This window comes from Triturus cristatus, chromosome 12, assembly GCF_964204655.1.
Source record: "Triturus cristatus chromosome 12, aTriCri1.1, whole genome shotgun sequence".
Classification (NCBI taxonomy): domain Eukaryota; kingdom Metazoa; phylum Chordata; class Amphibia; order Caudata; family Salamandridae; genus Triturus; species Triturus cristatus.
In genome coordinates this window covers 175327081-175348677 of record NC_140595.1, presented here as the reverse complement: position 1 = coordinate 175348677, position 21597 = coordinate 175327081, and the positions used below count along the sequence as shown (strand labels likewise).

The following is a 21597-nucleotide window of genomic DNA, read 5'->3' as shown; positions in this document are numbered from 1 at the left end:
AGACATAACTTCATTGTACACGAATATACCTCAAAAAGAAAGTATAGAGATAATAGAGAGCCTTCTAGAACAAAGACCTAGGCCAATACAAGTACCTACTAACTTTATCATCAGTCTCTTGCGTATAGCTCTACAGAGCAACTATTTTGTCTCAGATGGTCACTATTACCAACAGTGTTCCGGTACCAGTATGGGAGCAATTTTCGCTCCAAATCTAGCGAATATCTACATGGATCATATAGAGCATAAATTTGCCCTTAATAATAACATGTATTGCTCCAACATTAAATGTTGGAAGCGATACATTGATGACATTTTTGTTATTTGGACAGGCACGGTAACAGATTTCAACAATTTTGTTACCAGTTTGAACACAGTTCAAACCCATCTCACATTTACATCTACTGTTCATTCATCTTCTATAGCATTCCTAGATCTGAATATCAATCATGAAAATGGGGCACTTTACACTTCCCTTCATAGAAAGATCACGGAAAGGAACACGCTCTTATCATATCGCAGTCAACATCCACGAGCTCTGAGAGACGGTCTGCCATTTGGGCAGTTTCTCAGAATCCGCCGTAACTGTACTCACAAAGCAGATTACATGAGTGAAGCGGAGATACTCAGAACAAAGCTAGTTAATAGAGGTTACCCAAACAGACTCGTGAAAAGATCACTCAAACGAGCCTGGTATTGTCCAAGGGAAGAACTACTAAAGACTAAAGAGAAATCCGACATGGACAAAATAGTATGTGTTACCACTTTTGGAACACATACAAATCAGGTTCGAAACCTCATAGTAAGCAATTAGAATATCATTAGAAGTATAGATCCGACTCTTGATACCCCACTTTTTGCTTATAAGACAGGGAAAAATATAAAAGACTATCTTGTAAGATCTGCGAATGATAAAGCGAATTCACCTAATACGCTGACTGCGGCATGGGGCCTACCCAAAATTATAGGACACCATAAGTGCGGCAGTTGCTTGTCCTGTGAATTCACATTCAAGTCTGCTACTTTTGAGCATGGCAATTTCAAATACGTGTTAAAAGAATTTTCCAATTGCAATACAAAAAATGTGGTATATTGTATCTGGTGCCCCTGTAACCTTCCATATATTGGCCAGACTCAACAACCTATCAAAGCAAGGATTGGCCAACATCGTAGCCGCATTCGAAGATCTGTTCCCAATGCTCCTCTGGTCTCCCATTATATGGAGAAAAATCACTCTGCCAATGACTTGAAATGGCAGGTGATTGAAATTGCAAGCATTCCAGTGAGAGGAGGAGACATTGCAAATATACTGCAAGGTATTGAATGCAGATGGATAGACCGAATTAATTCAATTGAACAGGGCCTCAATTCCGCTGAGGAATGTGTGACTACTTTAAACTAAGATTATGAGTGAAAAGAGTACCATTGGCCCAGTCACTCACTTTGAACGTTTCTATGAATAATGCCCCCACCATCTGTCATATATTAACATCATGATCATGTTGAAATGATAATAGCACAGACGCTACAGTTGTGTGACTGATGGGAGAGGAACCAGTGTTGATCCAAATATGGGTCACATCGATGTAATATCATTTTACAGTGTTTGCCTATTGCAGTGAAGATGGTTACACAATACGATTTCATATGATGGTGGATAACAGATATTGTGCGGGTAACTGAAATGCAATGCATGTATTTAGGAGCACATGGTCGCTGATTGGTGCCCCTACTATTAGGCACAGATCACCACTTATGTATGTTTTAAGGATAATGGTACAGATGGTACGCTTCTGTAGCCATTGGTAGAGAAACCAGTTTTTATTCTGTATCTTGCATAATTATGTAAAAATATTTTATTATTGTGTGGCTACTACAGTAATGATGGCTATAGACTATGAATTCCTATAAGAGGGTGGATGACAGACAGTATTTGGTAAATAGAAATGTGATGTACCTATTAAGGAGCACAATACTATTCTTTAGTTAGACAGAGCTATTTAATGCTTTTCTTCCTCACTGTATGCAAAGAGCAATATAAGTACTCTATTCCAAGTCAGAAAATATAACTAGAGCATCGCGAGCGTGATCGCCGTCTATGCACTAGTCTGTCCTTTGTTTTCATTCTCACGGTACTCAGAGCAATGGATCGCTCACAACTTCGGCGCTCCATTAGTCACACTGCCGACGGGAAGGCGGAACTGACTGCATATTAACGCAGCGTAGCATTCGTTCGTGGTCATTGCACCAGGAACGTACTTGGATCCAGGAAGTACAAGCGATATACGTGGAGATCTGTCCGCCCGCATCACACCGAGTAAGTGACAGCGTGATGCAGGCTTTGCAACACTCTTAATCCCTCCCGGCACTCTTTGTCTTTCCTTATAAGGAACATTCGTTTATGGTGTATTATTCCTCTACCCTATAGCTATCCTACTGAGATTCCACTAAATAGGAAAACGTGGCTACATTAAACGGAGCTGTTAAATGGAAGATTGAGCATTACAGCATTAGCAACAACCCCTATATATCATTGATAAGCCAGCGCTCCATCTCGTGAGGTACTTTTATTATTCGTATGTAACACTATGACTTATGTGCTGTGTAATTCAATCAATGCCATGATTCATTTACGCGGCAAATTATTCCTTTTCTTTCCTTGAACATGTTAACTAGGAACCCGGCTGGGTCCTCACGTGAGTCCTTTTCTTCTTTTTTCACTTTCACTAAGGCACCACATCATCACTAAGAGTAGTTCTCCTTTACAACCCAGGTAACTAGTGTGGAAGTGAGACCCTTTTCACAGTTTCTTGCACTAGTGCCGGTATACGGGCCTTTTGCTAATCTTATTACTTTATTCTAGATGTCCCTACATTGATAGTCCTGAAGAGACCCTACATTCGCAGAAGGGTTGAAACGCCGTCGACCAGTACATAGGACGGACCATTATCCAGTTTGCATCATTGTATATGTGGACTGGTGTTAAATTGTACTCAAGTGGCCGTTCTACACAAAATAATGGAAACCCTGTACTAAGAAATGTTTGTTTCACAATGTATAGTCACTTTATGGTTCCATGTTTCACTTGGGGACACTATGCACAAGCTTTGCGCTTTTGATTCAAAGAAGTGTATACACCAATTGTTGTTTTTTCCATATAAAAAGCCATTTTGAATATACTGTGTAGAGAATTCCTTTTGCCCCCAGATATTATAGTCCTTACATATTTATTGCGATTGTGCTGGATAATTGGTTTTATTAATTTCGTATTATCCACTGGAACCCTTGTCTTTTTCTATATAACGTAATACCCTGGTTCTTTGTGAGTAGGGTTCCCCTGTTGCTAGTAGTGATCCAACCCCACAGGGCAGTTGACGACCAGCACCCCCCAACAAGGACCTCCGGCGCCGCAAGAGAAAAAACACCTGATGCTAGCTCTAGAGGGTTCATGGAGCACCGTTGCTGTCCATCACTTGCACTACCTAAGTGACCGCTGCTTCCCGCTCCAGAAGACTAGTGGACACATCGGGCCCGAGGGTCGGGGGAAAGGCCTACCCGCTGCCAGCCATCCGAGCGCCTACGCCGCCGCGCAGGTGCGTCAGCTACCCCAGTCAGGAAGGAGGGCCGTTTCAGTCCCAGAGCTTCATAAGCTGCTGACAACAAGCGTAGCTGATGCAGTTTGCCTTGGTGCTTAAAAATAAGACGGAAAGGATGGCCCCACGAGTGCGGAATGTTATTCTCGTGCAGGTGAGTAGTGATGGGCCTGAACTCCCTACGCTTCACCAGGGTGGAAGCAGCGAAGTCCTGGAAGAGGGTTGGTTGGTGACCACGGAACTGGAGCGGGCTATGTTCACGGGCCTTGCGGAGAATCTGCTCCTTAAGCTGAAAATCGTGCATGCACACCAAGATGTCCGGAGGGGGGCCCTTGGGCCCCTCGGCAAGCCAACGCGGTGCACGCGATCCATCTGAATGGCCCTCTCCGTCTCCTCCCCGAGAATCTGACGGAAAAGCTGAAGCGCATATTCCCGGAGATCATCCCCCCTCGCCCTTCCACAGCACTGCACGGATTCTAATGTTGTTCCGTCTGGACCGGTTTTCAAGGTCCTCGACGTGGGCCTGCAAGTCAAGGTTTTGCTCTCTGAGACGAAGGACATCCTGCTGAAGTTGGTGCATATCGTCCTCACGCCCTAAGTCATGTTCTTCCACAGTGGCGACACGGTCCCCGAGAGCATCTACGTCGCACCGCACCTCGCGAGGATCAGATGAGAGCTGGGAGCGGAGCTCCACGATGTCCTCCTTGATGGCAGAGAAGAGGTCAAGCATAAATGCTTTAGTAGCCGGCTGGTCGTTGTCCTCAGATGTTTGCGAAGGGGGAGCCAGCTGAGAGGGGGTCTGCCCCCCAGACCGCTGCAGAGCATCCTTCAGGGTTTTATCTCGCCGAGCTTTAGTGGAAGACATGGCAGCTACCCGGGTTCTCCACCAACCAACGCAGGCAGTCCGGCCCTCGGAATCGAATGAGTAGGCCACTCACCAATACCACCCTGGCCCAGCATCAAAACGCCGACGGGTCACCAGCCCCTTCGACCACCGCCGACGTGCGGCCTAAGCACCACCCCTGCTCAAGCCACTAAGGCCCCCCAATCGTGTGACAGCACGTGGCACACCAGCAACTGCAGCAAGAGGCTTCCACCCTCCGGGCCCAACAGGCCTCCCACTGGCCCTCTGCCGAACAGTACCAGCCACCGAGCGCCGCCCGCCGACCCACGGGCCGAGAAGCGGGCCCAGGAGCCTGAGACACCGGCCCCTCGAACCCCCAGCCAGTCTCTCTGACACTCCGACGAGGCCCGTGAGCCCCTGCGCGATTTCTGCTCTCCACCACAAAAGGATGCCGCTAACCTCGAGGCCACGTGGAGCACGACCTCAGCAGTCAACCATAGGGGCCCCAGCCAGGACCCCGGCATACCCCGGTCCCTCCGCTCACACCGTCCGCCAAAATGCGGACCGAGCAGGCCGCACCGCCGGCCCCTCACTGAAGTACACTGGGCCAAAAGCACCGCCCGCCGGACCACGGGCCGAAATGCAGGTCCTCGGCCAACGTCAACGACCTCCAAGGCAGCGCACAAACGGCTCCCTCACTCCGGTAGCCAACTTCGTTTCACACACAGGCCATGTGGAGCGTCGCTGCCAGGGGCCGGCCCCAAGACCCAGCTAGGCTCCCGCGCACCCCAGCAGCGCCCGGCCCCCCGTCTGCCGAAATGCGGACCGAGCAGTGCCCCCTAAAAGTCAGCACTCACCGGGGCGAAGAGAAGCGCAGTCCACAAAGGGCGCGAAGCCCCGCCAGGCAGAATTCGCCAGAACCAACAGCAGAGGGGTCCTCCAGTAGAGCCTCGCACCACTCGGCAGCAGGCCGGCCGCGACCCTCGCCGCCTCCAGCCATCGCGAGGAGGGCCCGCACCAGCTCTCGCCGCCGGCCCAGGTCCAGTGTCGGAGGCCGCCGGGTCGCAGCTATGCCGGGACCGGAAGGCCCCGCTGGAACCACCAAGCAACGTCCCGACTCAAAGTAGAGCATCCAGGTATCGGGGTCCGCCAGCCATGTCACCGCCAGCCGCAGGCCCACAAGAGCGGCAACCGCCGCATCAGCATACCCAGGCCGTAGATGGCGGCTAGCGCAGCCCAATCGCCACTCTCCTCGGGTATCCACCAGCACACCCGCCTCCACCGGGGACGAGTCAGACAGCACTAGGCGGCCCGGGGGTCCGATCCCCACCCAAGTCGTCTCAGGTGCCGCACTTGCACAGCGGGCCGCCGGGCCGCAGCGAGGCTGGGGCCGGTCAGGCCCGCACTGCGCACTGGAGCTCCGTCATTCCCCGAAATGGGGGTCTCCGGGATCAACAGGTAAGTGGGTCACTCTTGCGAGTGACAGAACAGGAGCAGATGGGCATCGGGGGACAAGATACGCAAGGCGATGGGTGGCGGCGCCGGAGAGACGGAGAAACGCGTCGCACTCGGCCGCCATCTTAGCCACGCCCCTGTGTATCAATTTTAAAGTGTTATGGGGAATCACAAATTTGTTGTTCAGTTGGATCAATTGTTTCTTCACACTCCTCAGCGGGGGTGATGTCCCCAGAGTTTTGTTGAATAGAGAATAATACCTTTTCCTTTTTTCCTACAGCCTTGCTAGACTGGGTTTGAGATGTTCTTGGGTCATGGTTGATCCTATTTGTTTTGTGTCCTGTTGTTGTTGTTCTTTGGGGCAAAATTGCTATTATACTATTTTTTTAACTTGTTTCTTGCTTTTTTGTTTTTCACGGTTTGTTCGTCATTGTGTAGGGAGTTGAAGTTGGTTGCATTTCTGCGGGCAGTTCAGTTTTTTTAACCCAAAGGGTCAATTCTATTTTTATGAAGTGTGCTGTTACTCATGCTTCTTTCCTCCATCACTTGGTTTCTGCAATTCTTGTCACTCCCCACAATTTGTAAGTACCATTTTAAGTCCTCAAGTGTAGTGTTCAGGGTTCATGGCCAATTTGTTGAGCAGTGGTGCACAGGTAGAATCTATATATGAGGCTGTTAGTTGTGTTTGTGCACATATTATCAAGTTGTTTAGGGTGGCCAGTTTCTGGTTATGCCCGCCAGTGAGTATGCCATGGCGTTGAGGGGGTCAATATGAACTTCCATTTTATTTGATTGTTACATGAAAGCTTCTAGTTTCAGATGGGAGGTTCCAAAGAAAATGTCCCAAATTGCCCATGAGTCAGGGTTTGGAGGTGCCGGAGAACCTTGGTCTTGCACGCACTCAGGATTCCATTGTGTTAGTCTTCTAGTCACGAATGAAGGGCTTGGGCGTTCTCCCTCTTTCATTTTTGACTGAGAATCCAGAAAGCAGGTGTTCGTTATTATTTTGGCAAGGTGTACTTCAGAGTTACAAATTGTCAGATATTAATGAGGATTCGTCCATTTGCTCTTGATTTACCTTCTCCTGCATAGGGTTCTCATAGACCAGTATCTTGTCCGGCTTTGCATCAGAGCTTGATTGTGAATGATTCGTGGTTCCAATAATGGCCAAATTACGATCTTATAGCAGAGCGGTGGGGCGGAGGTACAATACGTTGCGCCACCGCTCCGGCAAAGGTCACCGCCGCCCACCTGCAATATTACTACTTTACATTGGGCAGGCAGCGTCGCGGTTCCCTTTGTGGTGCCCTTTAAAAGGCAGCGCAATGGGAATCCCTCACAAGGTTCCTGCATGGCATGGACTCGTAAGTCCATGCAGTGCAGGAACCTATGTGCATTCACTCAGGGGGGCACATGTTATGCCTCCCGCTGTGTGCATCCACATATGTATGAGTCACAGGGGAGTCCTGCAGGACTCCCTTTGTTTCCGCTCTGCTGCAACCTAGAGCTCCCACAGCACCAACCCTCTCGCTCCACACTCCCTCGGTGTCCACTGTTACCAGTAAGGCGGACCCCCGGTTTAGATTTTGCTTACTGCTGGACTTGGCGGGCGGGTGGAGGCAGGAAACCTGGTGTCCTCTTCCAAGTGTAATGCGGTGGAAGGCAGGTGCCAAGTTCGTCTCTTCCCGTTGGCCCCCACGGACTCACTGCTCATGCGGTTGTCTCTGTCAATGCCTGTTCCAGGCTCCAGACCCCAGCCTCTCCGCAGCTGCCTTTCAATGCTCCAGTGCTCCCACTTCAATGCCAGTGCAACCTCCTGCAGCATTTTAAGGCAGAGCGTGGGCAAGGACCTGTGTATTTATAGTAGCATATTTATCTTTAACTCTCCTCTAAAAACAATAAATTCAAATTATTGGGGTCAGAGTTAATGGGTTCAGCTGCCCTCTTGGACGTCTACTTTGTAAAGTATATCCTTTTGGGTAGAACACCTTAATATATCATAGATGCCCCTATTATAAACTCATCATCCTATAAAAGGGATTTGTTTCACCTAGTTCATATTTAGTAAATTGGATAATAAGTTAATGTACTATGATGTGTTCTAGTAGTCTTGCACACTAAGGGGTGTGTGTGTATATATAAATATATATATGTGTTGAATTACATATAAGCATTCAAATTGAATCGTATAAGGAAGTCTGTTGTACCAGTTAGCACAATCATTACATTTTAACTGGGAAGGATGCTTTTATTGGGAACACAGTTCTCGTTAAAGTTTGATTTTTGTTAAAATAAATATATATTTAGAAGCCGCAAAAAAACGAGTCCAATGACATTAAAATTGTATTAATATTTGAACTGGCTACACTGTGATACAGTTAGGATTTTCTTCAAAGTTTTAAACCTGTCTGTGTGGTCAGGTTACAGTTAAATTGAAAAGATGTCTTTTGATTTGCTGACAACTTTGGCACTGTGTGGCAAATTTGTGTGATGTTTTGCAGTCAATTAGCTTGGTCAGTCTAGTGTGCAATACCATGCCACATTTATTCGCTTATCCTTCAGAGGGAGCAAAGCTTTGATTTGCCAACAACTTTGGCGTCCTTTGACAAATCGGCCCAACATTTTATTGGAAACTGACTATTTGTAGTATTTTCCAATTATGGTCTTAGGGGAACATCACGCTCGGCTACCTCAAAAACTGACTACCAATGGGGATTGTACCACATTTGGAATTAAGCAAGATATTTACTCAGAATAGGTCTTTTTTTTAAAAATCTAATTTGGTATAGGTTTGTTACATATCATTGAGATAATTGCCTTGCAAAAAAGGCGTAATGTTGCCTTTAGATGGTCAATTGTATGTACGTGATCGTCTGTTTCACATCTGAGGGTGGAGAAGCAAACCTGAAGGTATCATAGAGCTATTGTGTTGAGCCTTTTTAGGATCAGCAGATCCTAACTGGTACTGGGTGATCTAAATGACTGGCAGAAACTGCACCTTTTTGTGGCAGTCCCAATTTTGCAATTATGAGGGATCTGCGAATGATTGCAGAGCATTCTCTCTGCTGTTCCAAGGGTGACATCCATATCCCATAGGAACTTGAGATAACATCTTGTTTTGGAATTACAGATCCAGTTTAAGACACTAGCAGGTCTGAAAGAAAATGTGCTGTTGTATAACGCCAGAGTACATGTGTAGTTGGTACTGACAATGGAGCGTGTGCCCGAAGGGTTTTTCTTATACTGTTCCTGAATGCCCATGGCCAAGCGTCTGATGCAGTGTGTGCTCTGTTAACAAATGGTTTGGTGGAGAACTTAAGTGAGAGAGTCTGGATTAATGTCCAATATAGAAAGAAACTCTCCGGACAAAGACAATCTCGCTTTTCTGATGCTGTCAAATCTTACAGTGGCTTTTTCCTCCACTCTGTTATTCTTTGTAGACTAGGAGAGGTGGTGACATGGCTGGTAAATGGCTGAAATCAGGTCGATGAGAAGGACCAGAAACCAGCATTTTTAAAAAGCCTTTTTTTAGGTAGTACATCAACAGCTTAGACAGTAAAACATATAGCAAGAGTTGTGAAGATTAACATTGTAATATCTATCAGTTTAACAGATTATATCATAACAAGATGATGTTGTAACAAATTATAATTTAAAAATATTAATCAGTTTAATAGATTATATTGTTACAAGTTATATCATAACAGATTATACTGTAACAGTATCTCAGTGTTAGTTGCATCATAATTCCCTTTGAACTGTTCCAGTGTTATAAACAGTTGGCTAAAGTCACTGTTGAAGTATACTTGCATGACACGAGAAGCTGTCGAAGACCGACAATTTATTGAGGGCTTCATGACGAGTTCAAAGCGTGTATCCAGCCTCATGGTAAAAAATGTATTGTCCAAGTGGTTTTGTCCAGCAGCTTCACTGTTGGACTGCAGCTCCTTTATGAGAGATTTGAAATTCATGGAGAGATCCAGCGTTTCCGTGGACCCCAGGTTTTAGGAGTAGCAGGTTGGCATTTGTTTCAACAGTCAGATTATACAAAGCCGCCACTTATTTAATACGGTCTCTTGCCTTAGGATAAGAGACCTTGTGTACATAACCTTGCAAGTAATAACAGCGTAGTTAGTTTCCTGACCAAGTTAAATAAATCTTTCACAAAACCAAATACCATCATCATGGCAGTCATTATCTGGTTTCGAATGAGTTTCATTACTATATCTCTTATTTGCTCCTAATATTTCCTTATGTCAGGACATTTCCAAGCCAGGGGAGAAAACAAACACAGAAGAGGGCCACCTGCATCGTCCACAGGATGGGCTCACCTCCGAGTCATATTTCCATGTAGATTCTCTAATATAATATACTTTGAGAATTTAAAATGTATGGTTTTGGTCTAAAATGAACAGAAAACAGCCTTATCTATTTTCTGCAGTACTGCCTCTGGTTATCATCTATTTCACTAGCTAGGTCCCTTTCCTGTTTTCTTCGAGCTCAGCAAATCACTTTGGTACAATATTTTATTACCCCAAATATTTTTATTTGATTTTTGGTTTCAGACATACAAGCATGACCTTGAGAAAGCCAGACAGTAAGTGTTCAAATATAATGTAGAGTCCTGGTAAGGCATGTGACAATAAGATGCACCTTTTTTGCTTTTTAACAATAAAATAGATATAAAGTCATAGCACTGTATCATCACGGGAGACAGATCCAAGGTAGCATCATCATCAAGTCCCTAATAGTCCATCCACCATACCCATATTTTTAGAAATTTATGCGGGCGACCCAAACACTTGTATGTCACTCTCTCCGCATCTCTGAATAAATCCATGCCTCTCCTCCATTCCGTGAGAGTTGTTGTAATGCGAGCCCCCGCCTTTTGACCAAATCGCGTTTAGCTACCACCAATCCCAAATTGCATAACAGTTTCAAACGTGGTAAGTCTACATCTTTAGGTAATCCCAATAGGATATATTTGGGATCATCAGGGATTGGAGATTCTAGGATCACACTCGACTGTCGGTATCGTCCCCAAAATCTCTGTATGCTTGGGCATGACCATACAGCGAAGGCATTTAGATGAGGGCACTCTGCCTATTTTGAAACGAGATCATGGTATGTCCCGTGAAGAATTATAGGTTATTTAAGGGTTGCCAGAACTTAATTGCCACTTCCCTTGGGAACATTAGTGCTACCTCCCAATCAGTGTCTTCAGGTTTGCTCACCTCTGTTTCCCATGTTATAATTAATTTCCAGAAAGCATCCGGCATGTTGTTGTTGATTGTTTTGTAAGTGTATGATAGTGCTTTTTCTTACAGTTCACTCATTAGGAGTCTGCCTTCCGAAGGGCCATATTCAGGGAGGTCTTGGGGAACATTCTCAGCCTTCCACGCATCTGCTTACTGTAAACATTTATGCAGTTGGTGATCTTGGCGCAGTAAGTCACATTGTAAGGAGGTAAAGGGCATGAGGACACTGCCCTCCAATAAGTCACCCACCCTGGAAATACCTATACTGTCCCAGGAAGCATGCCCTTGAGTTTGGCGACTTTTAAGGCCTTGCCTAACCATAGTGGTGTTTCCCGTGTGATTTTTACATTTCCAACCAGTATAGGAATTCGCCTTGTCGATGTATCTAAAGCAAGTTGAGCAGCTGCAATGAGGTTGGATTTTCCTTCCTCGCCATAAAGGAAGAGGTGGAATGAGTGCATCTGGAACAGGGTCTGTTTTAGGGCCTAGGTAGGGTGGCTTCTGTCAGCGTACCCCCAGTCGTGGGTATGTTGATTAAGTGAGCTGCCCAGTAGTGGGCCCTGGAGTCGGGGAGGCCAATGCCGCCATTATATGGGCCGCATTGAAGTTTACGGAGGCTAATCTCGGCTGTCTGTCATTCCACAAGAGCTTTCTCAGCTCGTTCTCCATACGGGTAAATATCTCTTCTGGGAGTCTGTAATATGTGTTTTGGAAAGTATATATGAGTTTGGGCAGGTTATTCATCTGAAACATTTAAGCTTTCACTAAAAGTGTCAGGGGGAGATGCTTCTATCAGGCAGCATCTCATTGAAAGTCACTGATAATTGTCTTAATATTATGTTGTATACTACATTCAGTTTCGACGTAGCGTAAATCCCTAGCTATCTGAAGCCTTCCTCTGTAATGTTGAGCTGCTGCTGGAGGTCCATCGGGTCAAAGGAGTCTCCTAAGGGGTAGAGCATAGATTTATCCCAGTTTATGGTTTATCCAGAGTGAGAGCGGTAGTTTTTAAACACCTGGAAAACCGTCTGGACCGAGATTATGGGTTTAGTGAGATAAAGCAGAATGTCATCTGCATATCTGTTCTCCTCTGGAATAAGGAATCCCTCTGTTGCAAAGCCTATCACTTCTAGGTAGGCTCAAATCAGGTAGGCCAGTGGCTCACACGTCAGGACAAAGCGGACTGGGCAGAGTGGGCAACCTTGACGGGTTCCCCTCTTAATGGGGAAATCCAGAGTTAGTAAGGTATTTACTCTGACTGCGGCCATCGGTTTCGTGTACAGTAGATTAACACATCCCCGGAACCGGGTCCCAAATCCCATCATCTGCAAGGTCTGCATCATAAAAGGTCACTGGATCCCATCAAAGGCCTTTTTTGCATCCAAGGGGAAGAAAAAGGTGGGTGTCAGGCCTATGCTGAACTTGTGCTGTCTAGTTGTGAAGCCTGTGCAGGTTCCCCCTAGTTGAACGTTTCGGCATAAAGCCTGTTGATTGTTGTGTATCGGGGTAGTGATTACGCTTAGGAGCCGGGTAGCAAGAATGGTGGCTAAGAGCTTAGTTTCATCATTTATAAGGGAGATAGGGTGATATGAGGTGCAGAAGGTGGAAGTCTTCCCCGGTTTGTGGATAACAATAATGATGGCCCTGCGAAGATCTAGCCAAGGGGTACAATCCTCACTTTGGTACAATATTTAGCAAATTGTTTCCAGAGCTGGAGAACCAGCGTCTTAGAAATATTATCTGAGTCAGGGGGTTGGAATTCCAGTGATTTGTATTGGAAAAGGGGAAATGTAACTCCTACTGCTTGGCAAAATCCATAGTATGCCAAATTGTCTTGTGTAGTTGCATCTCTATCCTATTTGAAATGTTCTAGTGTTACAAATGTGTTGTTTTCCAAAAGATGTCTCATGCGTGTTAGACCATGCGTAAATAAGATACCTATTACATATTTGTCAAATGTTAGAAGCAAGGGCGGCTGTTTGAAATGGTTATCGCTGGAGAATGTTTGCTCATGTCCCACAGCTCTCATCATTGTCCAGATTGCCCTGTAAGAGCATCAGCCCCTGTCTGTATAAGTGTGGCTGGTCTGTGCCACATAGCAATGAAGCAGTATGCAGTGAACCATGTCTAGCCTGGTCTCTCTCCTTTGTTAGGTTAGTGAAGGTTTCCTCCTGCTGAAAGTGTAGGCAATAAAATCCAGCTGTGCTGCAAAGTAGTAGTCCAGCCACCCTCAGCAATCTGGAAAGCAATGAGCGAAGCCTTTCGAAAATTACTTCAAGGGAATGGGTATATTGGTGAATACATATAAAAAATAGTCCGTTAGCATTTTGAATAGCTCCATCGCGTCTGCCTTGGAAGTGCCAGATTGATCAACCACTCTCTGCCTGTAAGTTTGTCGAGCGCTGTCTCAAAGTTTTCTCTAAGCACGTTTTCTCTATTTTTGTTTATATAACTGCCTACATATTTGACTGAATCTCCCCACCAACGTAAAAGGAATGCTGTTATTGGTTCTTTAGTATTGTTTGTACGTAGGGATATGTCAGGTTTTTCCTCATTGATTTTCATGTTAGAAAAGTCTCTTTATCTCCCTAACTCTTTTATTACGGGTTAATAGGTGTTACTTAGTTGCTATATGAATAGTACGTTATTTGCATATTGCAATATAAAAAATATTTTGTTATGAACACATTGAAGAAAAGTCTATAGTACTGAATCAAATTCCTTCTCTGTATCAAGTAACACAATCTATCGCTGGTCTGGTGTGATGCCAGATGGTGAAAGCAGTTCTAAGTACTGTGGGAAGTAGCTCTATCTGGCACAAATCCAGACTGCTCTGGTAGAACCAGTTTGTGCATGTGGCGCTAGGCTGTATGCAACCACATGGGCTATAATTTTAATGTGTAGATTTGATAAGGATACGAGACTATAGGATTGTCATGTTTTAGCATTTTTACCAGGGTTCAAGTTTGCAGTAATCGGTTTCACTCTTTTTTTTTTTTTTGTTTTTTTTGTTTGGCATGGAAGGCAGCCAGGACAGACAGATTCATTTTACTTTTAGTATCTGAGTGTCTAAGTGCCTTATTTAGAGTTGGGCTACAGGTACTTTGTCACAAACGTGACTGATATCCTGTTCACCCTATTGCAAGTAAATTAGTATATAATGCTCTTGTAATAAGGTGGGTGGGATATTGGTAGGCTCCAAATCAAGCCCTCCATCTTTTTTACTTTCTTTGTAGAAAACAGCTCTTAGGCTGTAAGTGCCAGGTGCTTTTCCTTTAGGAAGACTGTAATAGCTGCTGTTATTTATTCCATGCTTAATGGTTCAAGTAGAGGTTACCTAAGGTCATTCTCCACACATGCCAGAACTATTCCATGCTGGTATTTCTTAATGTGATCAGTGTCATGTACACTGAGTGATGTTATTTTTGAAGTTTGTATAATAGTTGAGAAATTCTTGTGAAATTGCACCATTAAGTAAACTGTTTTGCCATCCTCTGAAGATAAGGTCATAACTTTGGTTTTGTAGTGTGTTGTCAAAGTAGTCCTGCTAGTGAGCAGCTGGGACTCTCTACCTCGCCATATCTGCAGGCTACAGCATATTTTCCCAAATATTTAATTTCTCTGTCTGGCTCCTCTATAAAGTTACAGCCTGTTACTCAGTAATTCCAATATAGATAGGGACTTATCTGATGCAATTTGTCTTTCTAGCCAGGATCATATCATCTCAACTTGTGTAAGTTTGGTTTGAATTGCTTTAAGCATATTCACCTGCTTATACATGGCTACCCCCCTCTTATACACCTTAAAATGTGCTATCTCGTGGAAAACTCACAAATTGATATAGCATTTATATCAAAGAATTCCATAATACTTGAGTGAATTTCAGTCCTAAAGAGAGGGTTCCACAAGTCTTCAGACAGTAAGTGTCAATTGTGGCCCCATTCATTAAATTTCAGGAGCTGGAACTCCACGGGAGAATAATTTGGAGATCAGTGACCTAGGGAGCTATAATATTAAATATAAACTCAATCAGTTTGAGAGATTGAAACATTTACAAAGGTGTAGAAAGAAAATACATTTTCATCACTGTTGCGTAACCTCCATTCATCCAGCCAGTGGAGTGGTTGCAGCACTGTAGTCATGCATTCACTTATGTGAAAGAGCAGAAGTCTTGAGTCAGCACTTTGAATGAGTTGTGTTTTACATATGATGAAGGTGGTGTGTGTGTAGGTATAGGCTGCTGGCAAAGTCTCACTTGGGGATTACAAGTGTGAGGATGTCTTGCAATTTCGGTTAGTATCTAAGGAATGAGAAGATGCAACAGTGTTTTAATTGTGTTGAAGGCATTATTTGTGACGTTAACATTTGTTATCAAGGTTAGGTCTGAATCCATGGTTACCCCCAGGTTTCTGACTTCTCTGAATATTGTTTAGAGGCCTTGATTTCATATGGCAGTAGACTGGCATTTTTGCCATTGTCCACAGATCATGATCTCTGTCTTTGCGATTTTGGTCTTCTGGGTCATCCATTTACTACAGTGATTTGGGTTCCATATGGTACATGTAATATGTGACATTCAACGATTGAATCCGGTCTAGTAGGGCGGATCAGTAGATGCTGACTAATGAAGTGTTGTGAGTGACCCTTGAGGGGACAACTCAGTGTGAAGTGAAAACCACACTTTGTCGTTGAGATAGGAAGCAATCCCTTTTAGAGCATCTTCTCATACTCCAGAACGATAAAGTCTTTGTAGTAGTTTGTGGTGGTGGATAGTTAGCCATCCAGAAGCTATATGGCAGCCACTCCATTCCTATCCACTGTGAGTTGTAGGACATCCCAAATGAATATGATGGCTCACTGATCCTCTGCCTGGTGTGAAGCTAACTGTTGTTCCAACATTGTCATTATCTTTCATAAAATGTGAAAGCTAGATAAGCACGGCTTTTTCAATATTCACATTGCATCTTGCTTTTGGTTAGACTACAGCCAAAATGATACTCACTTGCCTAATCCGCAATCTTTTCTCTCAGAGCACAGAGAGGAATAATATATCACCCCTACACATAACTCCATGTTCCATACAAAACTCGCACCTAACTTCCCAGTACTTAGGCAAACAACAAGGAAGATCCCAACATGTTTTAAACCAACCCTCCTGAATGCTGGTTGCTAGTAATTCAATTGTATTATCTTAAATGCACTCTTCCCACTCCTCTGCTCGCACCTGTGAGCTTGACTGCAAGACTTGGTTAAGTGCCCTACCCAACTGGCACTGAATATAAAACACATTACGAAGGGGCACCTTGACTGCAAGAACCATTTCATCAACCATATACTCCTCATCAGCAGAATTTACTCCCATTTGCATATGTGACAGACAATGCACCATGAGATATTTTTCTTTACCATCTAACTAGTGCGTCCTAAAGTTATTCCCTTCCAAGCCTAGAAGCAAACAAGATTCTCTGTGTAGTCTGTTCAGACCATATTGTAGTGTAAAAAGAACAGAAGATAGATGGAATGCTAAACATATCAAATATTTTTCCCTAGTCACAGATCTGGGTTAAATCAGTTGTGTTTTTTGCTAGCCAAGCAATTCAAGTTTGGACCCAGCCATATCCAAATCAGTCTTGACTCTGCTCAGCATAGGAACAGTCCAGCCTGAACTGCCAGGTCTGGTCCTCTCCGGACCGGAAACAAGTTTCCTGGGAATGGTTTTGGGGTATCACCCCTCATCAGCCAGACTAGCTTGAATCCAGTTAGATTATTAAAATATAAAGGCAACGCTACTTGGAGAGAACCAGGGCTATAAATCATTATTTATAAACAATCGGTTCCTTTTGGAAAAAATATTAGTGTACTGAAACATATAAAGCACAATCTCATAAATCAAAGCACTGGAGATGCAAACAAAGTAGTGAATGTTAATTTATAAACTGCAATCAGTACTAATATGTGTTTATTTTGGAAAAAGCATTGATGCATTTATTGAACATTAAGTGATAGTAAGTTGTTTATGCCTCTGATTTTGAATTTGTGGCACTGGCACTTTAAATAGGGTGAGTTGTGATCTCAGCGTTGTCATGTGATCAAGGCCGGTAATCGTCCAAAACGCGTCATGGCGGACCTTGCTGTGAGGGATAAATAATTGTATGCACGAAATCTGAGTCTACGCTCATTTTTCTCCATGGAGGAGATTCAAACAGATGAGGATTCCTGATCATTTAGACCTTTTCCTGCTGTTTTGCGTGGAGATATACAGTTAGTGGCAGAGTTTGAAGTCTGATGGAGAATATTAGTTGCTAGTTCAACTTTGCTTTAACTTCTTAAAATGTTTCCAGCACAGATATTACTAGTTTAAACAGAAGTGTTTTTTTATTGCTTTATTTATCTATTTAGCAGCACCAAAATTAATATCTGTCTTCTTTTTATTTCCTAGTTTCACAGTGCCCTGAAGGGTTATTGTTATTCTCTTGATTATTTGGAGGCTAGGAGAACCAGCGCAGGGGGGAGTACATCTTCGGGTGAGATGGCCTCCTTGAAACGGAGTCGTTCACAAGCATGGCCAGAGGAGTCTGGTGACCGGGAGCATGGACTCTACAGCTTGCACCGAATGTTTGACATTGTAGGCACTCATTTAACGCATCGAGATGTGAGAGTGTTGTCTTTCCTTTTTGTTGATGTAATTGATGACTATGAGCGAGGAATGATCCGCAGCGGCCGGGACTTTCTGCTGGCACTAGAAAGGCAGGGCCGCTGCGATGAGACCAACTTTCGGCAGGTGCTTCAGTTGCTGAGGATTATTACCCGCCATGACTTACTACCCTATGTCACGTTAAAAAAGAGACAAGCTGGTAAGTGATTCATTCCTCTTTTCTTCTGATTCATTGCAAAGATAAAGAACTAAATAAATCTTTTTATATGGTTGAAAAGTGAATAAAGTGTGGGCCTATTCGTTATTAAAGGAGGCCAAAATATCAAGTGATTGTGCAGTTTTCATTTTGTTTGTTTGCATTATTGCTAGAGATCAGTGCAAGCACCTAAATATTATCAAATATTTCTGAAGATCAGAAAATTGTCTTCAACTGAAGACCTATTATGCAAATTGTTCGGATGACCAAGGCGTCCGTCCCTGTTCCCCTTTTTAATGCTAAGTTGTATAAAATGTACAGGGTCAGCAGAAATGGATAGGAAAATAGCATCTTGTGTTTGAAAAGATTGGTTAAAGGAGTCAGTGTGGCCAGTGTAGCTGAGCTGCAAATAATGGAGGACCTTTGCTTGAGGTTTGGAGTGCTTGTTTTGGAAATCAGAACTGCTACTAACCGATACTGAAAGTACTCAGATGGCAGGCTAACAAAATTGTACCACTATTAAACTCCCATCTCATCTATATAATGCAGTTGCTGCAATTGCGAAAGAAATTTCACTTTCAATGGGTAATTCATATATGTAAAGATCATGTAGCCAAAAACCTTATGAAAATAAGACTTCACTGAAGGAAAAATTGTTTTAAGAATGTAGTTGAACTTAAATTTAAGACAAAATGACTGGTGTTGCTTGCGACAAAAGAACTACTAACTTTGAAAAATGAAATGTTTGTTTGGATACACAAGAAAGCATACATGTTACAGGATCATTTTTAGTCTAATCAGCAGATTTCGCTTAGAAATGAGACCGAAAATGTAATTTTTCAGGTTGACGGCTTCTTCGTGATTTCCCTACATATTGTTTTTACATGACCGTTTTTATACTAAAATAATGTTCAAACCAGTATAATTTTCCTTCTTTATCATGGGCTCTTCGTGAATGGTCAAGAACTATCAGTGATGGTGACCATCTTGAGGTTCCTTGAGTTTTTAACAAAAGATACTATTACTTCTTAGTATGTGTTCTGCCACAAGCGAAAAAGAGAAAGGATCCTTTGGGCCAAACTGTATTATCCGAACATACTTCGATTTATACACTTCACTCAAACCTACTCCCTTACCTTTCTAACTCACTCATTCATACTAGGGAAGTTTGGACCATATATAATCAACAGATAAACAGAGTAAAATAAAATTCTCTATATAAAAACGTGTAAATTAGTTTATTAACAAAATCACAAATGGAATAGGACAGAAAATTCATTGACATTATACCTTGCAATAATCATAGAAAACAATCATTTATACAATCCAGTTGCAAAAGACAAACAGTAAAAACGGAAGAGAGAGATTGTAAGACAAACAAAATATGTCTTTAAAATTTACATATCCGTGATGTAACAATGCATGAGGCTTGGAACTTGGTACTTTATAATTTCTACTCGTTCACCACCGCCCGTGTTCATGGATTATGTAGTTAATAGGGCGTCGACGCGTTTCGATGGATGTAAAATATTTCCATCTTTTTCAAGACCAAACGATAAACTCTCTTAAATTGTTTAAAAAGACTTGTAAAACGGCCAATAGAAATCTGTGCAATGAAACACAAACATCAGTCCATTATTCCTGGTCTATACAAAATTAAAACTGATATACAGTTGCAATGCTAACACTTGTGTTTGGTGGATATAAAAACTCACCATTACGTAGGGAACATTAATACATTTTAAAAGTACTTGATAAAACATGCTTCATTCACAAAGTACATTCTAACCGTAATTTGATATAGATATTCCAACTATATGAACGCCTATTTCAACATAGAAGAGACATAGAATTAAGTCCTTGATAGGGCAATTAATAAAAGGTTATCTCTAGATATATATAGTGCAATCTTCTCACCAATTGTACAAATCGGCATATAGTGCCAAGTAGAGGAAACGCTCTACTACCAAACAGGATATTACTCATACCTTCATACTTCCAAAGGGCCCTAAGTGGCACCAATATTAACATGCACTCCAATCACAAATAAATGGTATTCATACCCACATCTAATCATGTAAAACCCTCTAGGTAACCCTGACCTAATATTGGTGATGTATGCTGCACTCTATATTCGGGTCGGGTGATTATCCCATGACTTCCCCAAGGGTCTCTATATCAATTTTAAATGGCCACGCAGTAGGTCTGTAGGCATAGAGGTATAATCATAGTAGTGTTAACCTCAGAAGAATTTCCAAAACTGGCCTGACTATAGGCAAGAAAGGAGAAAACCTCACCTTCTATATGTTTGACCTTGTCTCTTCAGATAAAGTTCTCAGGGCCAGTATATGTAGTAACGGTCCCATTCAAGGTTAAAATAATAAATTCTGTAAAGCACAAAATGTCAAAATAAAGATTCACTAGCTCAATGGTCCAATATCTAAAAGAAAAACGATAAACTTCTGGTATTTACCATAAGTACGGGCAGCTATAACTTGGATATGGACTAAGGAGTTCCTTAAGGCGTACCGTAATTACTGTGGAGGCTGTTCAAATGATCCTAGCCTTCAAGTGCTCCCGTACATATTAAAGAGGATCTGTGGATCAAGAAAAAGTGGAATAAAGAGTACGAGTATAGGCTTTTAAGTGCCTTTGATTGCTCTAGAAAACCGGCATATTATAGCTGTAAAGTACAAGACTTTTCCTAGATAGTAAAAAACCTCCTACCAAGGCACTCATAGATATTAAATAAAGCGCGGTAAAAAGAAAGCCTGTGTTTCTGCGGAATCTTCACGCAGATACAACCCCCATCCGGCGGTCGCTCTACAGTTGTCATATGAGCCACTTTAAAAACTACTACGGCTCATACGTTACGTACACCATTTCGGCCGATGTAACTGCCCTTCTATATTCAAACAAGCTCATGTTAGATATACCGCCACTAGTTTAGGTTATTGCGTTAGGTACCCCAATACGGCTCGTAGTACTGAACCTTCTATAAAGAGACGCTTTTGTTAGATGTACCAACACTTACTTTAATGGATGCACGCTCCCGCGTGGAATCAGTCGGGGAATGGTAAAGGAATAGTGCTTACCTGGTGTATTTATACTTATATATAGTATCACTCCCACTAGTATGACGCCATGACCTAATGGGTACAAACGATTCTGGGTACAACTTAGCCATAGAGTCTAGGCTGTGAGTGATAGTACACGATTATCGCTATCGGGTACCATCTTTTCCTGTGTTGGGTTTGTTACCAACAGACTACTCGCGATAGGTGATTTAAAATAAATATTCATATGTCTGAATCAACCTCGAGATGAAGTTCTATATATTATTCTTAAGCGGCATTGACATCATAAATCTCTAGGTGGAAGGCGATTGTATCTTCTCCAAAGGGAGTTACTAATCTACAAGAAAACGGAGAATCGATAACGCCATCTTGGAATGGACTGAATTTGATTGTTATATATAATAATAAGTAAAATATTCTGTTTAGGGTCTTCCCTATGGTTTATTAACCCTTTATTATTCATAGAAAGGCAGCCTATTGAACAAAACCTTGCACTTAGAAAATATTTTTCCTTTTTTT

General features: G+C 43.0%; 1 protein-coding gene across 2 annotated transcripts in view; it reads left to right on the top strand.

Moving 5' to 3' along the window:
- The window catches only part of DEDD (death effector domain containing), a 91082-nt gene that overhangs the window by 14090 nt on the left and 55395 nt on the right, over window positions 1-21597 (top strand). For both annotated transcript variants that reach the window (XM_085637435.1, XM_085637436.1), the window contains exon 2: window positions 17590-18004. In XM_085637435.1, coding sequence (XP_085493561.1) covers window positions 17680-18004 — 325 coding nt within the window. In that variant the 5' untranslated portion in view covers window positions 17590-17679. The remainder of the gene's footprint in view (window positions 1-17589; window positions 18005-21597) is intronic.